General features: G+C 43.1%; 1 protein-coding gene across 18 annotated transcripts in view; it reads right to left on the bottom strand.

Moving 5' to 3' along the window:
* The window catches only part of KIF1A (kinesin family member 1A), a 115167-nt gene that overhangs the window by 43821 nt on the left and 54601 nt on the right, over nucleotides 1-16745 (bottom strand). For 9 of the 18 annotated variants that reach the window (XM_082221686.1, XM_082221687.1, XM_082221688.1 and 6 more), the window contains 8 exons: nucleotides 14947-15053; nucleotides 14005-14085; nucleotides 13288-13468; nucleotides 12857-12929; nucleotides 11992-12085; nucleotides 10362-10510; nucleotides 9405-9583; nucleotides 8147-8284 (listed from right to left, as the gene is read on the bottom strand). In XM_082221686.1, coding sequence (XP_082077812.1) covers nucleotides 8147-8284; nucleotides 9405-9583; nucleotides 10362-10510; nucleotides 11992-12085; nucleotides 12857-12929; nucleotides 13288-13468; nucleotides 14005-14085; nucleotides 14947-15053 — 1002 coding nt within the window. Of the gene's footprint in view, nucleotides 1-6714; nucleotides 6964-8146; nucleotides 8285-9404; nucleotides 9584-10361; nucleotides 10511-11991; nucleotides 12086-12856; nucleotides 12930-13287; nucleotides 13469-14004; nucleotides 14086-14946; nucleotides 15054-16745 lie in introns of all 18 variants that reach the window. The other 9 variants (XM_082221672.1, XM_082221682.1, XM_082221683.1 and 6 more) reach the window with 2 other exon arrangements.

The raw sequence follows: 16745 nt of genomic DNA, 5'->3' as shown, positions 1-16745 counted from the left end.
GTACCCTGGGTGCTGTAATTCGTCCAAGGTCCTGCTGCTGAGTAACAGTGGGGCAAAAGGGACAGAAAAGAGGACAAGCAAAGACAAAGAGGATTAGAGGTTTAAGGCAGGGAAAGCAGTGGGGTGGGGAAGAAAAGGGAAGGAAGGAGGGAGATGGGTTCCTTCTAGAGAGGAAAAACTCCCCGGGACTTGAGAGACACAAATTGTGCTGAATTTTAGGCCTGCTTCAAAGGAGCTGTCAACTAATCAGAGTTCCTTCGTGGAAAGGAAACATGCCTTTAAAGCAGGGGAAGGAGACCTGTGGTATTCCAAGTGTTGTTGGGTTCCCATCAGCCCCTGGTAGAACAGTCAATGGTCAGTGATGGCAAGGAATTGGAATCCAGCAGTATCTGGAAGACTACAACCTTCCCACCCCTGCCATAAAGAGTATAATATGCTGCAGCCAGCTTCATTCCACCCACTAATCTTAGGGCACTGATGGTTCCCCAAGTACCTGTCTTCCTTGTAATAAACCCATGAACTGGGTGGGGCAGTATTCAATATCCTTGACATAAATAGAACACCACCTCTCCCTCTCTCCCTGTCTCTACACACACACACTTTGCTTGGGTTATTTCAGTTTGGAGAAGACATTTAATAAAAATTATAGTCTATGGGGGATCTTGAATCTTTGACATGAACCTGTCTAGCCTCTGCTTAAATATTTACAGTGGTACCTCGCAAGACGAATGCCTCGGAAGACGAAAAACTCGCATGACGAAAGAGTTTTTCGTTTTTTGAGTTGCTTTGCAAGACGAATTTCCCTATGGGCTTGCTTCGCAAGACGAAAACGACTTGCAAGTTTGTTTCCTTTTTCTTAAAACCGCTTGAAGAGGTGCAGTTGCGACTTGACCCTGCTTCGCAAGACGAAAAATTCGCAAGACGAAAAAACTCGCAGAACGAATTAATTTCGTCTTGCGAGGCACCACTGTACAGTGAAAGTTGTTTTTTGGGAGGGGAGTTTACTGCTGCTGCTGTACTGCTGCAACCAATGACTGCCACCCAGGGTCATTATGGTCAAGTTGGAGGTAGTACTCAGTGTGAGATGCATGGAGCCAGATACCTGTGTCCTCCTCACTTCAGGCTGAATGAGTGGTCATTATGGGATTTAGAGCATTGTCCCCTAGTGAGCTCTATTTCTTCATAACATCTGAATTGGGAGAGGCTATGCAGGCCCTAGATTAATGACTGGACTCAGTGGTGGGGTCAATGCACTGAGCTTGAATCTGGGCAAGATAAAGGCTCAATGGGTGTGGTTCTGGAAAATTGGTCAATTACCTGCACTAGGAGGGGTTTCACTCCCTCTAAAGCAGTGGTGGCTAAACTTGGCCATCCAGCTGTTTTGGGACTACAATTACCATCATCCCTGACCACTAGTCCTTTTAGCTAGGGATGATGGGAGTTGTAGTCCAAAAACAGCTGGAGGGCCAAGTTTGGCCACCACTGCTCTAAAGCAACAGGTTCATAGTCAGGGCCTATGACCTATGACTCTTGGACCTAGCTAGCATTATCATTGGAGGCACAAGTGTCTTCAATGGCCAGGAGTACCTACTCCTGCTTTGGCTGGTAAGACACCTTTCGTTGTTCTTGGACTGCAATAGCTTATGCACAGTAGATCATGCACTGTTAGTGTCAGTACCTGATTGCCGCAACATGCTTTATGCAGGGCACTGGCTGTTTGTATGCTTTCAGGTCAGCTTTATAATTTTAGTCCTAGTGAACAAAGCTCTAAACAATGTGGGACCAGGGTACTGACTCCCTATAGGTTGCCTAGAGCCGCTAGAAATTATCACTGAGATTGTCATAGGCTGAGCTTTTAGATGTGCCTCACCACCCATACTCAAATCCCTCTTTACTGAGAAAGGAGCACTCAGTGCAATAGCCCTTGCATTATGGAAGATCTCCCCAGCAGATACGAGGCAGATATTATTATTATTTCAGCAAACATTCCAGTAATGTTAATTTTTATCTGATCACTTTTGCAATAATAGCAATATATGTTTATTTATATTGAATTTCACATTGGTTTTAGTTTAGACCAGTGTTCCCATCTGTGACAATAACATTGAACCTTGTTTCTGTCTTCTCTGATATTACCTATCACTCCCAGTTACGTGTCTTCTTAAGGTTTGACAAGCATCCCTCAATGCCCTCATCCAAGTCTTTTATAAAACTTTTAAGCAGCACAGGACCTAGGACACAGTCCTCTGGCACTCCACTCAAAACGTCAGGTTTATGCCGAGCCATTAGTACTGTAAGCATTTGTTGGGTACAATTGCTCAACCAACTATGAATTCACTTAGCAGCAGTATCATATCACTCAACCAACATTTTCTCATCTTGTCAACAAGATAAAATGGGAGACCTTTTCAAATTCTTTGCTGAAATTAAGATATATTCTCTTTGTTGTTCCCATGATCTACCAGACTAATAACTTTATTAAATGAACACATATTAAGAGATTAAGAAAGAACCCATCCAAGATTAGAAATTTATAAACAGCCTTACAGTATTTATATTATTATAACAGTATACAATATGTTTGTTGTTGTTTAATCGTTTAGTTGTGTCCGACTCTTTGTTACCCCATGGACCAGAGCACGCCAGGCACTCCTGTCTTCATACAATATGTTACATTACTATAATTGTTCACGTCATGGAAATCAATAGGAAGTGACTAGTTAAAGGACTGGGGGCTGGTCACATTAATAGAAAGAAGGAATAAGTCCCACTGAACCAGATGATATATGTCTCGGAACTTGTTGGTAGGGAATGATGGTCATTCTGGCATTGATTTGGGGTATATTAAGTCTCATATTTGATTCACGTCCCATCTAACTCTGAAAGAGAAATGCACCGGCCTCAATCTGGAAGCAATTCCATTCTCTTGGTGGCATGACTAGTAATGTCACCAATAAACGTGTTGGCTTTTCTTCAACCAACATATATCATAGATTAACTTCAACAACTACATCCATAAATTTGGCAGGAAGGTTGCCTACACTGAGAAACCTTTTAAACTGCTACTGAATTTTTGCTGTGTGTTTTTTTTAATGTAGGGAAGACATATATGCACCAGGAACTAACATCAGGGATGCTTTCCCCTTGGTCTTAGCAAAATGATCAAACTTGAAATATATCTATATTGCAATCAGGCCTTTAACTATGAAAATGTTTCCCGCTAACATACATTACAATTGTCATTGTTTCAAGCCATTCTCCTAAATCTGTGCTCATAAGAATAGTTTAAAAATGATCATATTACATCAGAATCAGTGTATAGTGTGACTCTCTGGGAAATGTGTGTATGAGCATGATCATTAATATTTTGAAAAGTTCCCCTGCAGATTAACACTTTAACTTTAAATCTTGTGAACAAGTGACAGCTCACCTAATACTCACAAATAGGGGTCTGTGCTTGGAAGGAAGAACTGTTAAAAAGAAACCAGAAATTGCTTTCTTCAGACCAGAGAAATGACCGGTGTAATCTAAGTACGGACTTGTTCTGCACAGCTCACATCCCTGATAAAATAGCACTTTAATAGGTTATTATTTAATGGGGTAGCCATCATGGTGCCCTTGAAATGCTGCTAGACTGCAACTACTATTACCCCTAACCATTGGCTATGCTGGCTGGAGGGCATCACGTTGGAAGTGGCTGCCAGTAAGTGGAGAAAAAGGTTTGCAACAACTAGACTTGTTTTAAGTTGGTTGAGTCACTGAAAAAAAGGACACAGCTGAATTTATCTGGGGCATTCAGAATATGAATCCTATTGGCCTCAAGCCACTATTTATTTCACCTTCTCCCTTCTGTTTATCTCACCTTCATCCCCAAATTCTAAACTCTTAGGTACAGCATAGCATAGAATAGAATTATCCCGTAGCATTATGAATCTTACTAAGAAGAAAGTATCAGCTTATTCTTTGCTTTCTGTTTGAAGAGAAAGCAACAACAGCTGTATTTGAGTTGAGTTTTTAGTTTGATTGATTTTACACAAGAGGCAAGTTTCCATATATCCTTCCAGACAGCATCAATCAAGCAGCAGTAAATGGGCCTGCCCATAACATTGTTAAGAAATGATCTGGCAGGTGGGTTGGTCACCTGTCAATCACCTGATGTCAGGTGACTTTTTTGCCTTGCATGTGTATTGCACAGTGCATTGAAAAGCACTTGGTAAGACCCAGTAATCAAAATGCCAGGTCTTGAGAAGCCCCTTTCAAAGTGCTGTTTTGCACAGAACAGCACTACCCAAATGGGATGGCCTGGTGGACTGAATCGGGCCTATGGGCCAGAGATTCCCCACACTTGGCCTAGAGAAAAGCAATGTACCCACAAACTTCCTTGGAACTGCAAATCTCCTTGATGCTCAAAACCCATGGGCAGATATTCTGAAAGAATGCAGATAACATCACCTTCTCAAATCTAGTCTCTCTTTTATTCAGCATAATCTTCATCTTCTTCATATGAGGTCTGGAATGTCTTGTTTTGAAATTGGATGGCAAAGAGGAAGCAGGAGGCATACATCTGTTGAAGCGCTATTATGGTCACAGCCAACAAGGGCCCATTATGAAACAGGCCTGAAACCCAGAAGAATGAAGGAACTGGCGAACTGGAGAGGTGGAGAGGCAGAAGCAGTAAGAAGAGAAAGGGGTCAAGTCAGGGACGTTGGGAGGAGACAAAGAGGTAGAGGGATTGATAAAGGAAGGCCGAAAGAGGCTGTGTGTCATTAAAAGAATAGAGTAGGATAGAGGCACTAACCACAAGATTGGTGAGGTGCAAAGATGGCATGCTCAGACCAAAGAAAAGCCTTTCAAAAGGAAGACAAAAGTGAAATAACCCCCAATTTTGCTAAAGCTTTGGAGATAGAGCCAGCAGCTAAAAAAATAATAATAATAAGGAAAAAGAAAAAGAAATCAAAGACAAAGATCCAATCAAAGCACACTTCATGAGAAATGTGAACGGCACAGCTGCTGCATGGGGGGAGTCAATTTTGTCTGACTCAAAAGACCCCCCAAGAACAGTTCACAGGATTGGGGGAGAGGGTGTTCCCTCATTGAGCTATTTGGTAGTTTGGCCTGTTTGTTGATTTAAAATCTCAAATCCCCCAGAAAAAAAGGAAGAAGCCAGCTCTTTCGGTCTGAGACTGCAGGACTCTTCCCCAATCTCCCTCTCTGCCTTTTCTAGGCCCTTTTCCTCCCTTGCTGGCTCCCATTTTCCTGACTCCTACTTAAAAGTGAGGAAACTAAAGCTTAGGACCTCTTGCCCAAAAATCAAGGAAATATCCTTATGTTCATACAAAGTTAATTTAATCCTAGTATAAAGTGAGCAGCTTCTGAGGTGCAGGTTTATGAATGTGGGCCCGTGAAGGGCAGGGCTTTGAAGGTAAAATGATGAATATTTGGTTCTGCCTGAGCAAAACAGGCAAGGATATTGCAAGGACCCCAGTAGGATCCTGCCCCCTCATTTGTACAGAGTATGCATCCATTGCCAGAACGTGGTTGCTTTTCTGCCATTGTGAGAAAATTGAATAGTGTGATGAAGAATCGTATCTTTCTTAACAGCAAACTCAATTTGCAGTCCCAAAGGCACAAGGATGAAGCCTCTCGCTGCCAAATATGGAAATTAGAACTAACCATGTTTGCTTTCAATGAATAATTTCTCTCCAGTGCTTTTCTCTGCCAAATTGTAATGTAGCAGAAATAGCTTCACTCACTTACTAGGTGGGACAACAAATGGCACTGGTTGGTAGGGTCATCCCAAATCATTATGGTGAAGGACAAGATGGCATCCCACTCCAGTTCAGCTGAATCTTACTTGAAGACTGGTAATGGGACAGAGTCCTCCAGAATAGGCTACATGGCATACACAGCTCTGTCCTTCAGCACCTGCTGCCTGAGGTGGCTGCTTCACTCTGGGTGGTCATACAAAAGCAACTGTGCTTTCAAGCATATTCGAGAATTCGTTCCCAGAACTTTATTCACTACCCACTGCTCCTGTGTGCTGAAATCCTAGTTTCTATCTTTGTCAAAGTTAAATACCCCAAATGCCAGTCTTCAGCATTTGCTGAGCAATGCAAACAAGAAAAGTTTGCCTAGTTTCTTAATGTTTTCAGCATTTATTTCCTGTTTCTATATTCTAGTCCAATCAACTATCCTTCTCTCTGGAATGATGCCCTAGTGTTCCTTTATTCTAGAGCTAAATCTTAGTTCCCTCCATGTCTCCTAGATCAGAATTATCAGGGAACTGCATTAAATGCACACTCCTCACATCATACTGTACAGGAGCAGACAATGAAACTAGATTATCCTCCTGTTTTTGAGACCATAGGTATAAAATACGTTTTTTAAAAAAACAGTCTTGAGAGAAGGCACATAATTGCAGAAGCTTTGGCTCTGCAGGCAGGTTCTGGACATTCACTTCTAAGTCGTTGCCTCTCCAGAAGCCATCCCCTCATTTGTCTTCCTGCCAGTTTTCTCACAGTATATCTGATTCCTCCTTAGGTATGCTCAGACCCTTGCTTTTTTGTTTTGTTGGTTTTGCCCCCTCATTTCTGGAACTTGTTAGAGAGCTCACCTGTCCCTGAGTGCCTTAACATGGGAACAGTGTCAGAAAGCAGGTCTCTTATGCGAAAGAGCTAGTTCCTTCCCAGCATGCTCTCCTAAGACCTCACCAACCTTCCTACTAAACTGAACAGGGGGGAGCGGTCGTAAAATGGATCCTGGCCATCATACAGCGGGTACTCCGGAAAGATGTCTTCCTCCAGGTCATCCTCCTCCTCCTCCTTCCCCACGTGCTGCTCGTCAGCAGGCTCGGTGATGTCGGAGTCAGGGTTCGAGAAGGTGGGGGAGGGGGTGAGATCAGCCATGCGCTCGCTCATGCATGTGTTGAAAATAGGAGAGCTGTTGCAGCCAGAGATATCTGAACTAAGGTTAGTACAACAAGATAGGAGACAGGTTAACACCAGCTATTCCAAACACACAGAGAGAGACTAGGCTTGCTCTGCCTTTTCTTTTAGACCAAGAAGCAGTGTTAATAAGGAGGAGGGAAAGGAATGGAAAACCTCCCAGGCCATATACATCTAACAGAGGAGCCACCAATGCCATCAGCTAAAAATGGTGAAGACCCAATAAATTTGATGTGAATTCCTCCAACGGTTCTCACCAAAACAACTATGGAGCTTGATAAGGTTCATCTGACTCATTGGTATGGGAAGAAATTCCATTGTGAATCCTGACAATGGAATATATAATGCCTCAGATGCACCCAGATTTATTAAAATTCAATGGGAAACCCTTTCTGCCTGGCCCCCAACAATTCCCAGCTGGTGGCATCACATTTGTTTCTAACAGTTGCATGGGAAGCACATGATAACACACATTATATACTGGGCAGTATATAGGCAGATACACTCCAAATGACACACACAAATGTACAAATCCTACAGCAGGGTTTCTTAGCTGCATTCCATCCCACAAGCTATTTTTTTCTTCAGGTACAAGATCATATTACCTCCCCACAGCCAGCCAGAAGGATCTTCTGCATGGTAATACTGTACAGGTGGGTGGCCACAGTCCTCTATGGCATCTATTTGTAATGGTTCCCACCAATCCAGAGGTCACAATCTGCAAGCAGGGAATCCTGCTTGAAGGGCTACAATTTAAGACTTTAGAAGCTAAGATGGTCCATCCTGGATCATGGAAAGACCAGGCTCTAAAAGCCTCTTTTGACCTTGCTGTAGGAAATTTCAGCCATCAGTGATGGTATTGAGAACGAGAACATAACTTTGGACACCATGCACTGGACATCATGCGTAGCTTTGTGAAAAGGGCTGTGTCAGCATATATGTGCGTGCATGTGCAGCTCACAGTAAAAGAGCTTCTGCACCGATATAAATGGGAAGACAACCCACTCCAGTACATAAATCTGGAGAGCAGAAAGCGATCCCTACTAAAAGGGCGAGATGCTGTGCAATTATCTTGTTGTGTGATCTAATCTCTACCCAACTGTGGAAGGAATGCTTGTGCAGCACAACATCAGTTCTTGGGCCATTTCCTTCCTTGGGTCTCTTTAGTTTGGCATGATATTTTGACAGATCAAAGCTCTCACCTGCCAACCAGCCTGAACCAAGGGAAGCGATCATAAAAGGGGTCTCCGCCTGTCACCACATTGTCACAGTCTTCTATAACACTAGAGGGCACTTCAGCCGCCCGGTCATACATCTCCCGCATCAGGTCCAACCTCTGCCTGCAATGGCAGAGAAAACAAATTACCGTCACTCACACAATGGTGGCTGAGTAAGCACTGGGCTACTTGCACCTAAATCATTATCTTACCTGTGTGCCCTCAAAAGCTGGTGCTGAAACCTGCTCTGCTCACTAGAGGCACATTAATACATAGGAGAAATTCCCATCTCTCTTGGGACTGGCAAATAAAAAATGCTTCTCAAACAATAGTGGGAGCCTGAATTTTGGCTTTTTCACTCAAGCGCTAGTGCATGCTCAGAGGAAGTGGATGCATTATTATTCTGACATGTGCAAAAATCAGAATTTGGTCCAGGTGATGAACTTGTCAAAATGTAGACTGATCAGAGGCATGTCAAATGCAATCTAGCTTTGATACATGTCAAAAAAGGTTTCTATGAGATTTCTGCATATATAATCACATTGCATCAAATAGCAATGTAAGATAAAGTGGTCATCCTGCATTACAGAGACCATAAGCTAAAATTTATCTTTTGACTTTACCTAGCTATTTCAGATAGTATTGGGAAGGAGTATGCTTTGGAAACCAGGAACAGGTTGTGTTATTTTGCTGACACATCCACAAAACTTAATCCCATTTCCATACTCGACTCACCTTGCCAGATCATGGCATACTTGAATGCTTATGTATATAAGTCCTAAAATAACCTGTGAAGGCAACATTAAATCGTTTATAGATATACAGTCGTACCTTGGTTTTTGAACAGCTTAGTTATTGAATGTTTTGGCTTCCGAACGCCGCAAACCCAGAAGTGGCTGTTCCGGTTTGTGAACTATTTTTAGAAGCCAAACGTCCGACAGGGCTTCAGTGGCTTCCAATTGGCTGCAGGAGCTTCCAGTAGCCAATCAGAAGCTGAGCTTTAGTTTCTGAATGTTTTGAAAGTTGAATGGACCTCCGTAATGGATTCTGTTTGACTTCCAAGGTACAACTGTATTTCCCTTTGTCAAGGGCACAATTGGATTATTGTGAAATAAGAGGGCTCACTACCATGTCAGACAATAATCCTATATTCTGTATCACCTTCCTCCCAGATAATCGAAGTTCCTTGACTTTCTGTCAGCCAGCTAGTTGCCCATGGTGCTATTAAAATATATTTGCTTACCTGAGTTTCTCCAGAGTCCAGTAATGGGTTGCTCCATTCTTCTGGTCCTGCACCTCCACTGCCACAATAGTCCTTGGGAATGGACGTTTCTCACGGTCTTTGGCAGCATCCGGAGGAAGCAGGTCTGGAGGCAGAGGTGAGTACAGGGTGTCTGTAAGGAGCACAAACTGAAATTGAACCTGGAAGGGAAAGGAAGGGAAGAGTCATTGCTGCTGGCTAGTACTTCCTCATGCACAGAGGTCACACTACTCAGGGCACCCTCTTCTCTCACACCACATATAAATTATGATAGCAGGATCTTCACTCAGACAAGAACCCTCAAAACTTACTTGTCTTTATCCAGGTCAATTGCAGTTGCAGCCAGCTGGTCTGTGGTCACTCCATTTCATATCTTAAATAATTTAATAACAGCAGCAACCACCACTGCCTTTCAACGGTTATACGAGGATACTTTTTTGCTAATGGACCTGGGTGAAAATACTCTGGTAAAATGCTGCTTTTTCTTATGATTCCTCCCCCTCCCAAGTTTTTTTAAAGAGTAACTGCTAGTCAAACAACATAATATTTCTCTTAACTTCAAGGCCCTGTGTCCCTCCTCTCATTTATATGTTGGCTATTTCAATAACCATAAAAATTCCCTTGTGGGATCAAACAAAAGTCCATTTAATTAGTTTGGTTATCAATCACAGCTAGATGCTTTTGGACATTCACAAATCTGGCATGGCCTTTTCCTGTTCTCCAGAGCATCTGGTGATCAGAGATATTATCAGTTTGTACACTGAAGTTCAATATAGCTGTCATGGCTAATGACCAATTAATCAGGGCCAGCCACACCATTGGGCAGGGGGATGCTACTTCCTCCAGTGGTAGATGTGGGGAAGTGCAGGGTGTTGAGGGTACAGAATGCGGAATAGACAATGCCAACCACCATTTGTCACTATGACAGAGCCTGCTCACCTTCTTCTTCAGCTCCACACTGATGGCATTGGCCTCCTTCAAGAAAATGGCATTGCCCCACAGCTGGTCCCGAAGAGATGTAAACTGGTACCATTTCCACTTCCTGAAGGCCCAGAGCGCCTGCTCAAACTCTCGCTCTGTCCATTGTACTGGTGAGATAAACACTCCACAAGGTCACTCTCTTCAAAGAGCAAGTCCTTGCTGACACCCCTTGATTATAGCTCACATTATCTTCTCCTCAAACAAACTGTCTACTGCAGGCTTCCTCAAACTCCACCCTCCAGATATTTTGAGACTACAATTCCCATCATCCCTGACCAGTGGTCCTGCAAGCTAGGGATCATGGGAGTTGTAGGCCAAAAACATCTGGAGGGTCGGGTTTGAGGAAGCCTGGTCTACTGGCAGATGGGCAGAACAAATTCTGGGTGCAATGGCCTTCAGACAGATCCCCCAAACTCTTTTAATACCTTGGGATACATTCTAGCATGCTGAGCTTGAAAAAATATACTCTGAGGACTGGTTTCAGCGAACCACATTCCCTAGCTAGTTAACTTCCCAGCAGCCCCCCTACAAAGGCTCCAAAGGAAACAAGAAGACATTATTGCAATGTGGTTGCTCAGCTTGTTTGCATGAGCCCGATTGCCATTTATTTTCATACCTACCTGAACCTCTAGTTCTGGGGCAGCTAGCACTGTACCACACATATGTTGTGAACTACAAGTCCTATCATCTCTGACTATTGGCTGTGCAGGCTGAGGCTGATGAGACTTGTAGGGTGGAACTCAACATTGCGCTGATGGAACCATCTCCCCTCCCCTCTCCTCCCCCTGTACACTGTTCTGGGGTTCTGCTAACCATCCAGAGTGGATTTTAGAGGAAGGGGGAAATGGGGAAAGGAGAGAGGGGGAAACCCCATTGCACTTCCACTAGAGCAGCAGGTTGGCTGAATTCGGTGCCAAATCACCTGGAGAGCACTGGGCGGGGGAAGACTGCTCTAGCTCATATTCGATTTCCTGACTCTCCTCTGACTAAACTTGCTCCTGACTGAACAAGCACAATTTTTTTACAAACACAGCTTGTTATGTTTTGCAATCACAATCATTCAACAACATGACAAAACAGCAATCCTAACAGAGTAGTCCACTAAACAATGCAGTATTTATATTTATTTAGTTCTTGGAACTGGGTACAGCCAGACTGTAGCAGACCCCTATCCTGGACAGCCAGTAGACATTATTCAGCTCGATGAGCCAAAGGCCTGTCTCAGTATAAGCAGCTTATCTGGAATGTATATGCCACATAATCAGGCTTCTGTATGGGAATAGAGACCTAATCCCACTGCTTTTTTCCTTAAAAAAAAAGAAAAAAAAAAGATGCCCATACTCCCAATGAAGTTGTTACAGCAAGTGCCACACTTTTTAACAAGAAGAAGAGGTGCTGGTACTTTGTACCCTTGAGAACCCCCTGAAAAAAGCACCGCCTAATCCTTTTCAATTTATTACTTCCATATAGTGAGTGAGCAGTTCAAAATAACAATAGCTTGTTTGCACTTTATATTAGAAAATAAGTAGCTGAATACAACTCACTGAATGATAGGTTTAATAGCTTTTTCTTTTCAATGAATTATTACCTTCATCCTCAGGTTCCTCCTCTTCCTCATTAGCCTCAGGATAATACCTTGAGTCCATCTGCTTCTGTAAAGCCTCCAGTTTACTCTCATAATCCTAAAAGAGCAAACAGATGAGCAGTTAATAATCCTATTGCCTGAGTTTTGATATTATGTGCTGAGTCCAGGTAAAACCAAGAAATTATTCCATTCCCTGATCAATACTTTCCATTTCCTTAGTAATCAACATTTCAGTTTAGTGGATTGTGAAGTTTCCTGAGATACAGAATTATAAGAAACTATACCTACATAGATTACTCATAATCTTAAACAATGTGGGACATTAGATGGGGATTATTATGTGGAGTTCTTGACCTTTTACAAATGTGATTATATAAGAATCTGGCTTGCTGGGAGATGCAAATCCTAGTCATTATTTCTCTTGCACTTTAGGTGGTATAGCGCAGTGGTAGGCATATAGATTTTATGTAGATAAAGCAGGGATGTCTGACTTCCAACTGTTTGATAATGGAAACAACAAAATGACCCCCCCTCTAAATTATACTGTAGAAATGGGGGGCGGCAGCACACACACAAACCAGGAATGGGTGTGTGTGAAACTGTGAGCTCAATTCTCTCTAGTATTCAAAACAAATTCCTGAGCTCAGAATTCTTTAAGTAAACATTTTTTGCACTTGGCTCCAGTTACTGCTTCTCAGGCCACTACTAAAATGCATACACACAGTAGATCCTGCAAGCCTAAAGACTGCCCTGTGCTATATAATGTCACATCCTGGAAATGATTGTCTCCCCTACCAATTACAGTGCAACTTGTCTACTTTATGCTGCTCTCATAACATGTGCAAAAAGCAACCTGTTTATTACTTACAAGTCTTTGCTGCTCCAGAAGGTAATTGGCTTCTTCTCTTTCCTTCCGGTACTGATCTTCCAGTTCCTGAAGCCTACAGAGAAAAAGGAATGACAGAATGTCCATGCAGTACTGAAAATTCCAGAGAACCATTACATTTCCTATTCCCCTGCCATGTTACCTTCTCCATATCCAACCCCTGCCCCCTCTCCTGTGTGTAAGTGTGAAGTTGCCTTATACTGACTTAGACCATTGCCAGCTAGTCCAGTATTGTATCCTCTGACTTCAGGATTCTCTGGCAGAGGCCTTTCCTATCACCTGCCAACTGGAGATGCAGGCATTGATTCTGGGACATTCTCTGCATGCAATGCATGTACTCTGTTACTGAGCTACCACCCTCTGAATTATGCAGCCCTGTCAATGAGCTCTTCTGCATTCTTCCTTCCACTCACCTCTGTTCCATCTCCTGCTTCATGTCAATGCCTTGTTTCTCCAACAGCTCTCTTTGGGCAAAAGCCCAGTCCACTGGTTCAGCTGGGGTCTCTGCACATGGAGTTCGCTCCCGCTCCTGGCGTGCCTGCTCAGGGTGGTTAAATCGAAATACATGGCTCTTTCCCATGATTATGCGATTTCCTGTGCAGAGAGGGGAGCATATTTACTAGAGGGGTTGAAATAGGATGGGATTCCAGAAACTGATCAACGCATTGCAAAGATGATGAAATTATGTCCAACTGCAAAGCTTCTGTCCCATGTCATATACAACTCACCTGTCCCTAATGACTTCAACACAAACCATGCTCAACCACCAGTCCATTCAGGACAAAGAGGCCCTCTTTCAGAAAATTATTTCCATGAGCATTATTTTATCAGGGAGAACTTTCCAACCATAAGAGCTGTTTGAAAGTGGAATGGACTCATTCAGAAGGTAGTGGACTCTCCTTCGTTGGAGATTTTTAAGCAATGTGGCCACCTGTCATCTCTAATTGAAATTCCTGTATTGCAGGGGGTTGGACTAGATGACACTCAGGGTCCATTCCAACTGTACAATTCTGTGATTCTATGATTCCACAAGTCTATCCCTCCATGGTAGAGAGCTACCTGATTTTATGGAGGCTCTTACAACACTTTTCTCCTATTCCTGATTCCCTTCTACTGGAGAATGAACCTACCTGATCTTAAGATGCTGGGCTCTGTTACTTTCTTTCCATTGACATAGGTGTCTGCTCCCTCACAAGGTTCTAGAGTCACCACTGCTATGGAAAACGCACAAAGGGAATTGGGAGAGGACAGGGAATAAAACAATGTGTGAGAATTACAGAGAACAACCTTCCCCACAATCTTCTTACAAATACAATCAATAAGCTTGCTGAGAGGGGAACCAAAACCTCTGCATTAAACCTACATACAGAAAGCAAGGCAATGCCTTCATTCCAAAAAACAATGTTTGTTAGATATGATACTTTAGACTTGAAGGTATCTGTTCATAATAACACATCAAGATATGGCCCAGAGGCTCCAAAGGAGCTATAGGGATAAGGTTGGACAAAAATATTTGCTGCTTGAGGCAAAGGATAATATTATGCTCATTCCCCCATTACATATACAAATGCAGGCTGGACTAGTGGTTGAATCTTACTTTAACACTCAATGGGACAGTGTCCTCTAATGCTGGGAAGGGGAACCTGTGACTCGCAAGAAGATTTTGGACTCCAGCTTCCATCAGCCTCAGTCACCATGGCCAATCAATTATTATGTGAGTTGTAGTCCACAGGTGCCCCATTGTTGCTCTGTAGCAACCAAGGGCAACATACCGGTATATGAAAGGCTAGAATGCATTTTATCAGAGAAATTCAGTCTTGTGGCAGGACTGCTGTGATTATGGCTAAAAGCCTGCAGAGGTCAAACTGAGCTGATACAACCGAGAAGCAAAGAGACAGCACTTCCCAATGCAGTTACTTTCCAAAGTGCTCCATTTTGAAAGGCAGGTAGGGAGGAAAGTGGTATTCTGTGTACCCATTGGCAGCAATGGAGACAAATGACTTAGAGAAACTCAGTTCTAACTAGGTAGAAAAGGAAGCCCAAGAATCGTGAGGCTCTCTGTATGGGGGTACCTTCACTGCCAGCCTTAGTGTCACTTCGGAATATGCAGTGCTCTTCTTTGATGAAGTGACCGCTTAGGACAATGTCCTGCCTCCTCTCAGCATCTTCTCGACCAACCCTGTTGGGGCAAAACACAGTTGCTGAGGTTTCCAAAACAGCAAAGCATTTTAGGTGCTTTGTGATTAATAACAGAGCTCCTTGGACCAACCCTATTAGGGCCCCAATGGACAGGAAAGCTAGAAGAATGCCTTTGCAGAAAGCAGATAGGTAGCCGTGTTGGTCTGCCATAGTCAAAATAAAAAAATTCCTTCCAGTAGCACCTTAAAGACCAACTAAGTTAGTTCTTGGTATGAGCTTTCGTGTGCATGCACACTTCTTCAGATACACTGAAACAGAAGTTGCCAGATCCTTCTATATAGTGAGAAGGTGGGGAGGGGTATTACTCAGAAGGGTGGTGGGAATGGGAGATTGGCAGATAGCTGAGATGAGCCTGTTGACGACTCTTAACGACTGTAAGAATCCAATGTCTCTCCCAGGACATTCTATACAAGATCTCAAAGTAGCTGTTTTACTACAAAGGAATTTCAGAAATAGACTGGAAAGAGAAGCTGCTGAATTGCAACTCATTACCAAACTTAAAACCATGGAGAGACCTGGTCTGAACAGAGACATTGGATTCTTATCTCATTATACATGACTAAGCCATTTCTCACCTTCTCACCCCTTGCCTTTTCCTGTAAGACCTATTACAGTCGTTAAGAGTCGTCAACAGGCTCATCTCAGCTATCTGCCAATCTCCCATTCCCACCACCCTTCTGAGTAATACCCCTCCCCACCTTCTCACTATATAGAAGGATCTGGCAACTTCTGTTTCAGTGTATCTGAAGAAGTGTGCATGCACACGAAAGCTCATACCAAGAACTAACTTAGTTGGTCTTTAAGGTGCTACTGGAAGGAATTTTTTTATTTTGCAGAAAGCATCACACACACACCAAGTCTTGTTTAGCTGTAGTAGCTATTGGTTTGCTTCTAGTCACAATTCAAGATGCAGGTTATATAGAAAGCCTTAAGCAGGCTGGGCCAAGTCTATCTTAGTGAGCACCTTCTCTCTTATGAACTACTGTGTCCACTAAAACCAACAGATGATGGCCTGTTGGAGATCTCACTTCTGCTCCATATCTATAAGGAGCAGGGCTGTTTTTGTAGTCTTGTTACAGCTCTGAAATGTCCTCTAGGCAATGACTCAGGCCCTAGTCCAGATCTAGTTACACAAAAAGGTACTTAAGAATGAGTCCTTGACCAAAATGTGAGTGAGGTTCAAATACACATCCCACTGAAAGCAAATCTAGGCAGTATTTGCATTCAGATGCTTGTGCGATTTACACTCAGAGTTACTGTTCCAGCAAATTATATGTACATGGAGTGCAGAAGCCTGCTTCCACACATGGATCTCCTTAGTCTAGCCTTCCCCAACCAGGTGCCCTCCAGGTGCTTCAGGCTACAACTATCATCAGCCCTAACCGGTGCATAGTCCAAAGTATCTGGAAGGCTGGAAGGCTGGAAGGCTGCCTTAGCTGAATGTATGTATGAAAGAAGAACTTGATCTGTGAAATCCTCCCCACCTTCACACTATATAGAAGGATCTGGCAACTTCTGTTTCAGTGTATCTGAAGAAGTGTGCATGCACACGAAAGCTCATACCAAGAACTAACTTAGTTGGTCTTTAAGGTGCTACTGGAAGGATTTTTTTTATTTTGACTATGGCAGACCAACACGGCTACCTATCTGTAACTGTGAAATCCTTGTAGCT

This window comes from Podarcis vaucheri, assembly GCF_965113315.1.
Source record: "Podarcis vaucheri genome assembly, chromosome: 5".
Classification (NCBI taxonomy): Eukaryota; Metazoa; Chordata; class Lepidosauria; order Squamata; family Lacertidae; genus Podarcis; species Podarcis vaucheri.
This window is presented reverse-complemented; position numbering and strand designations above follow the sequence as displayed.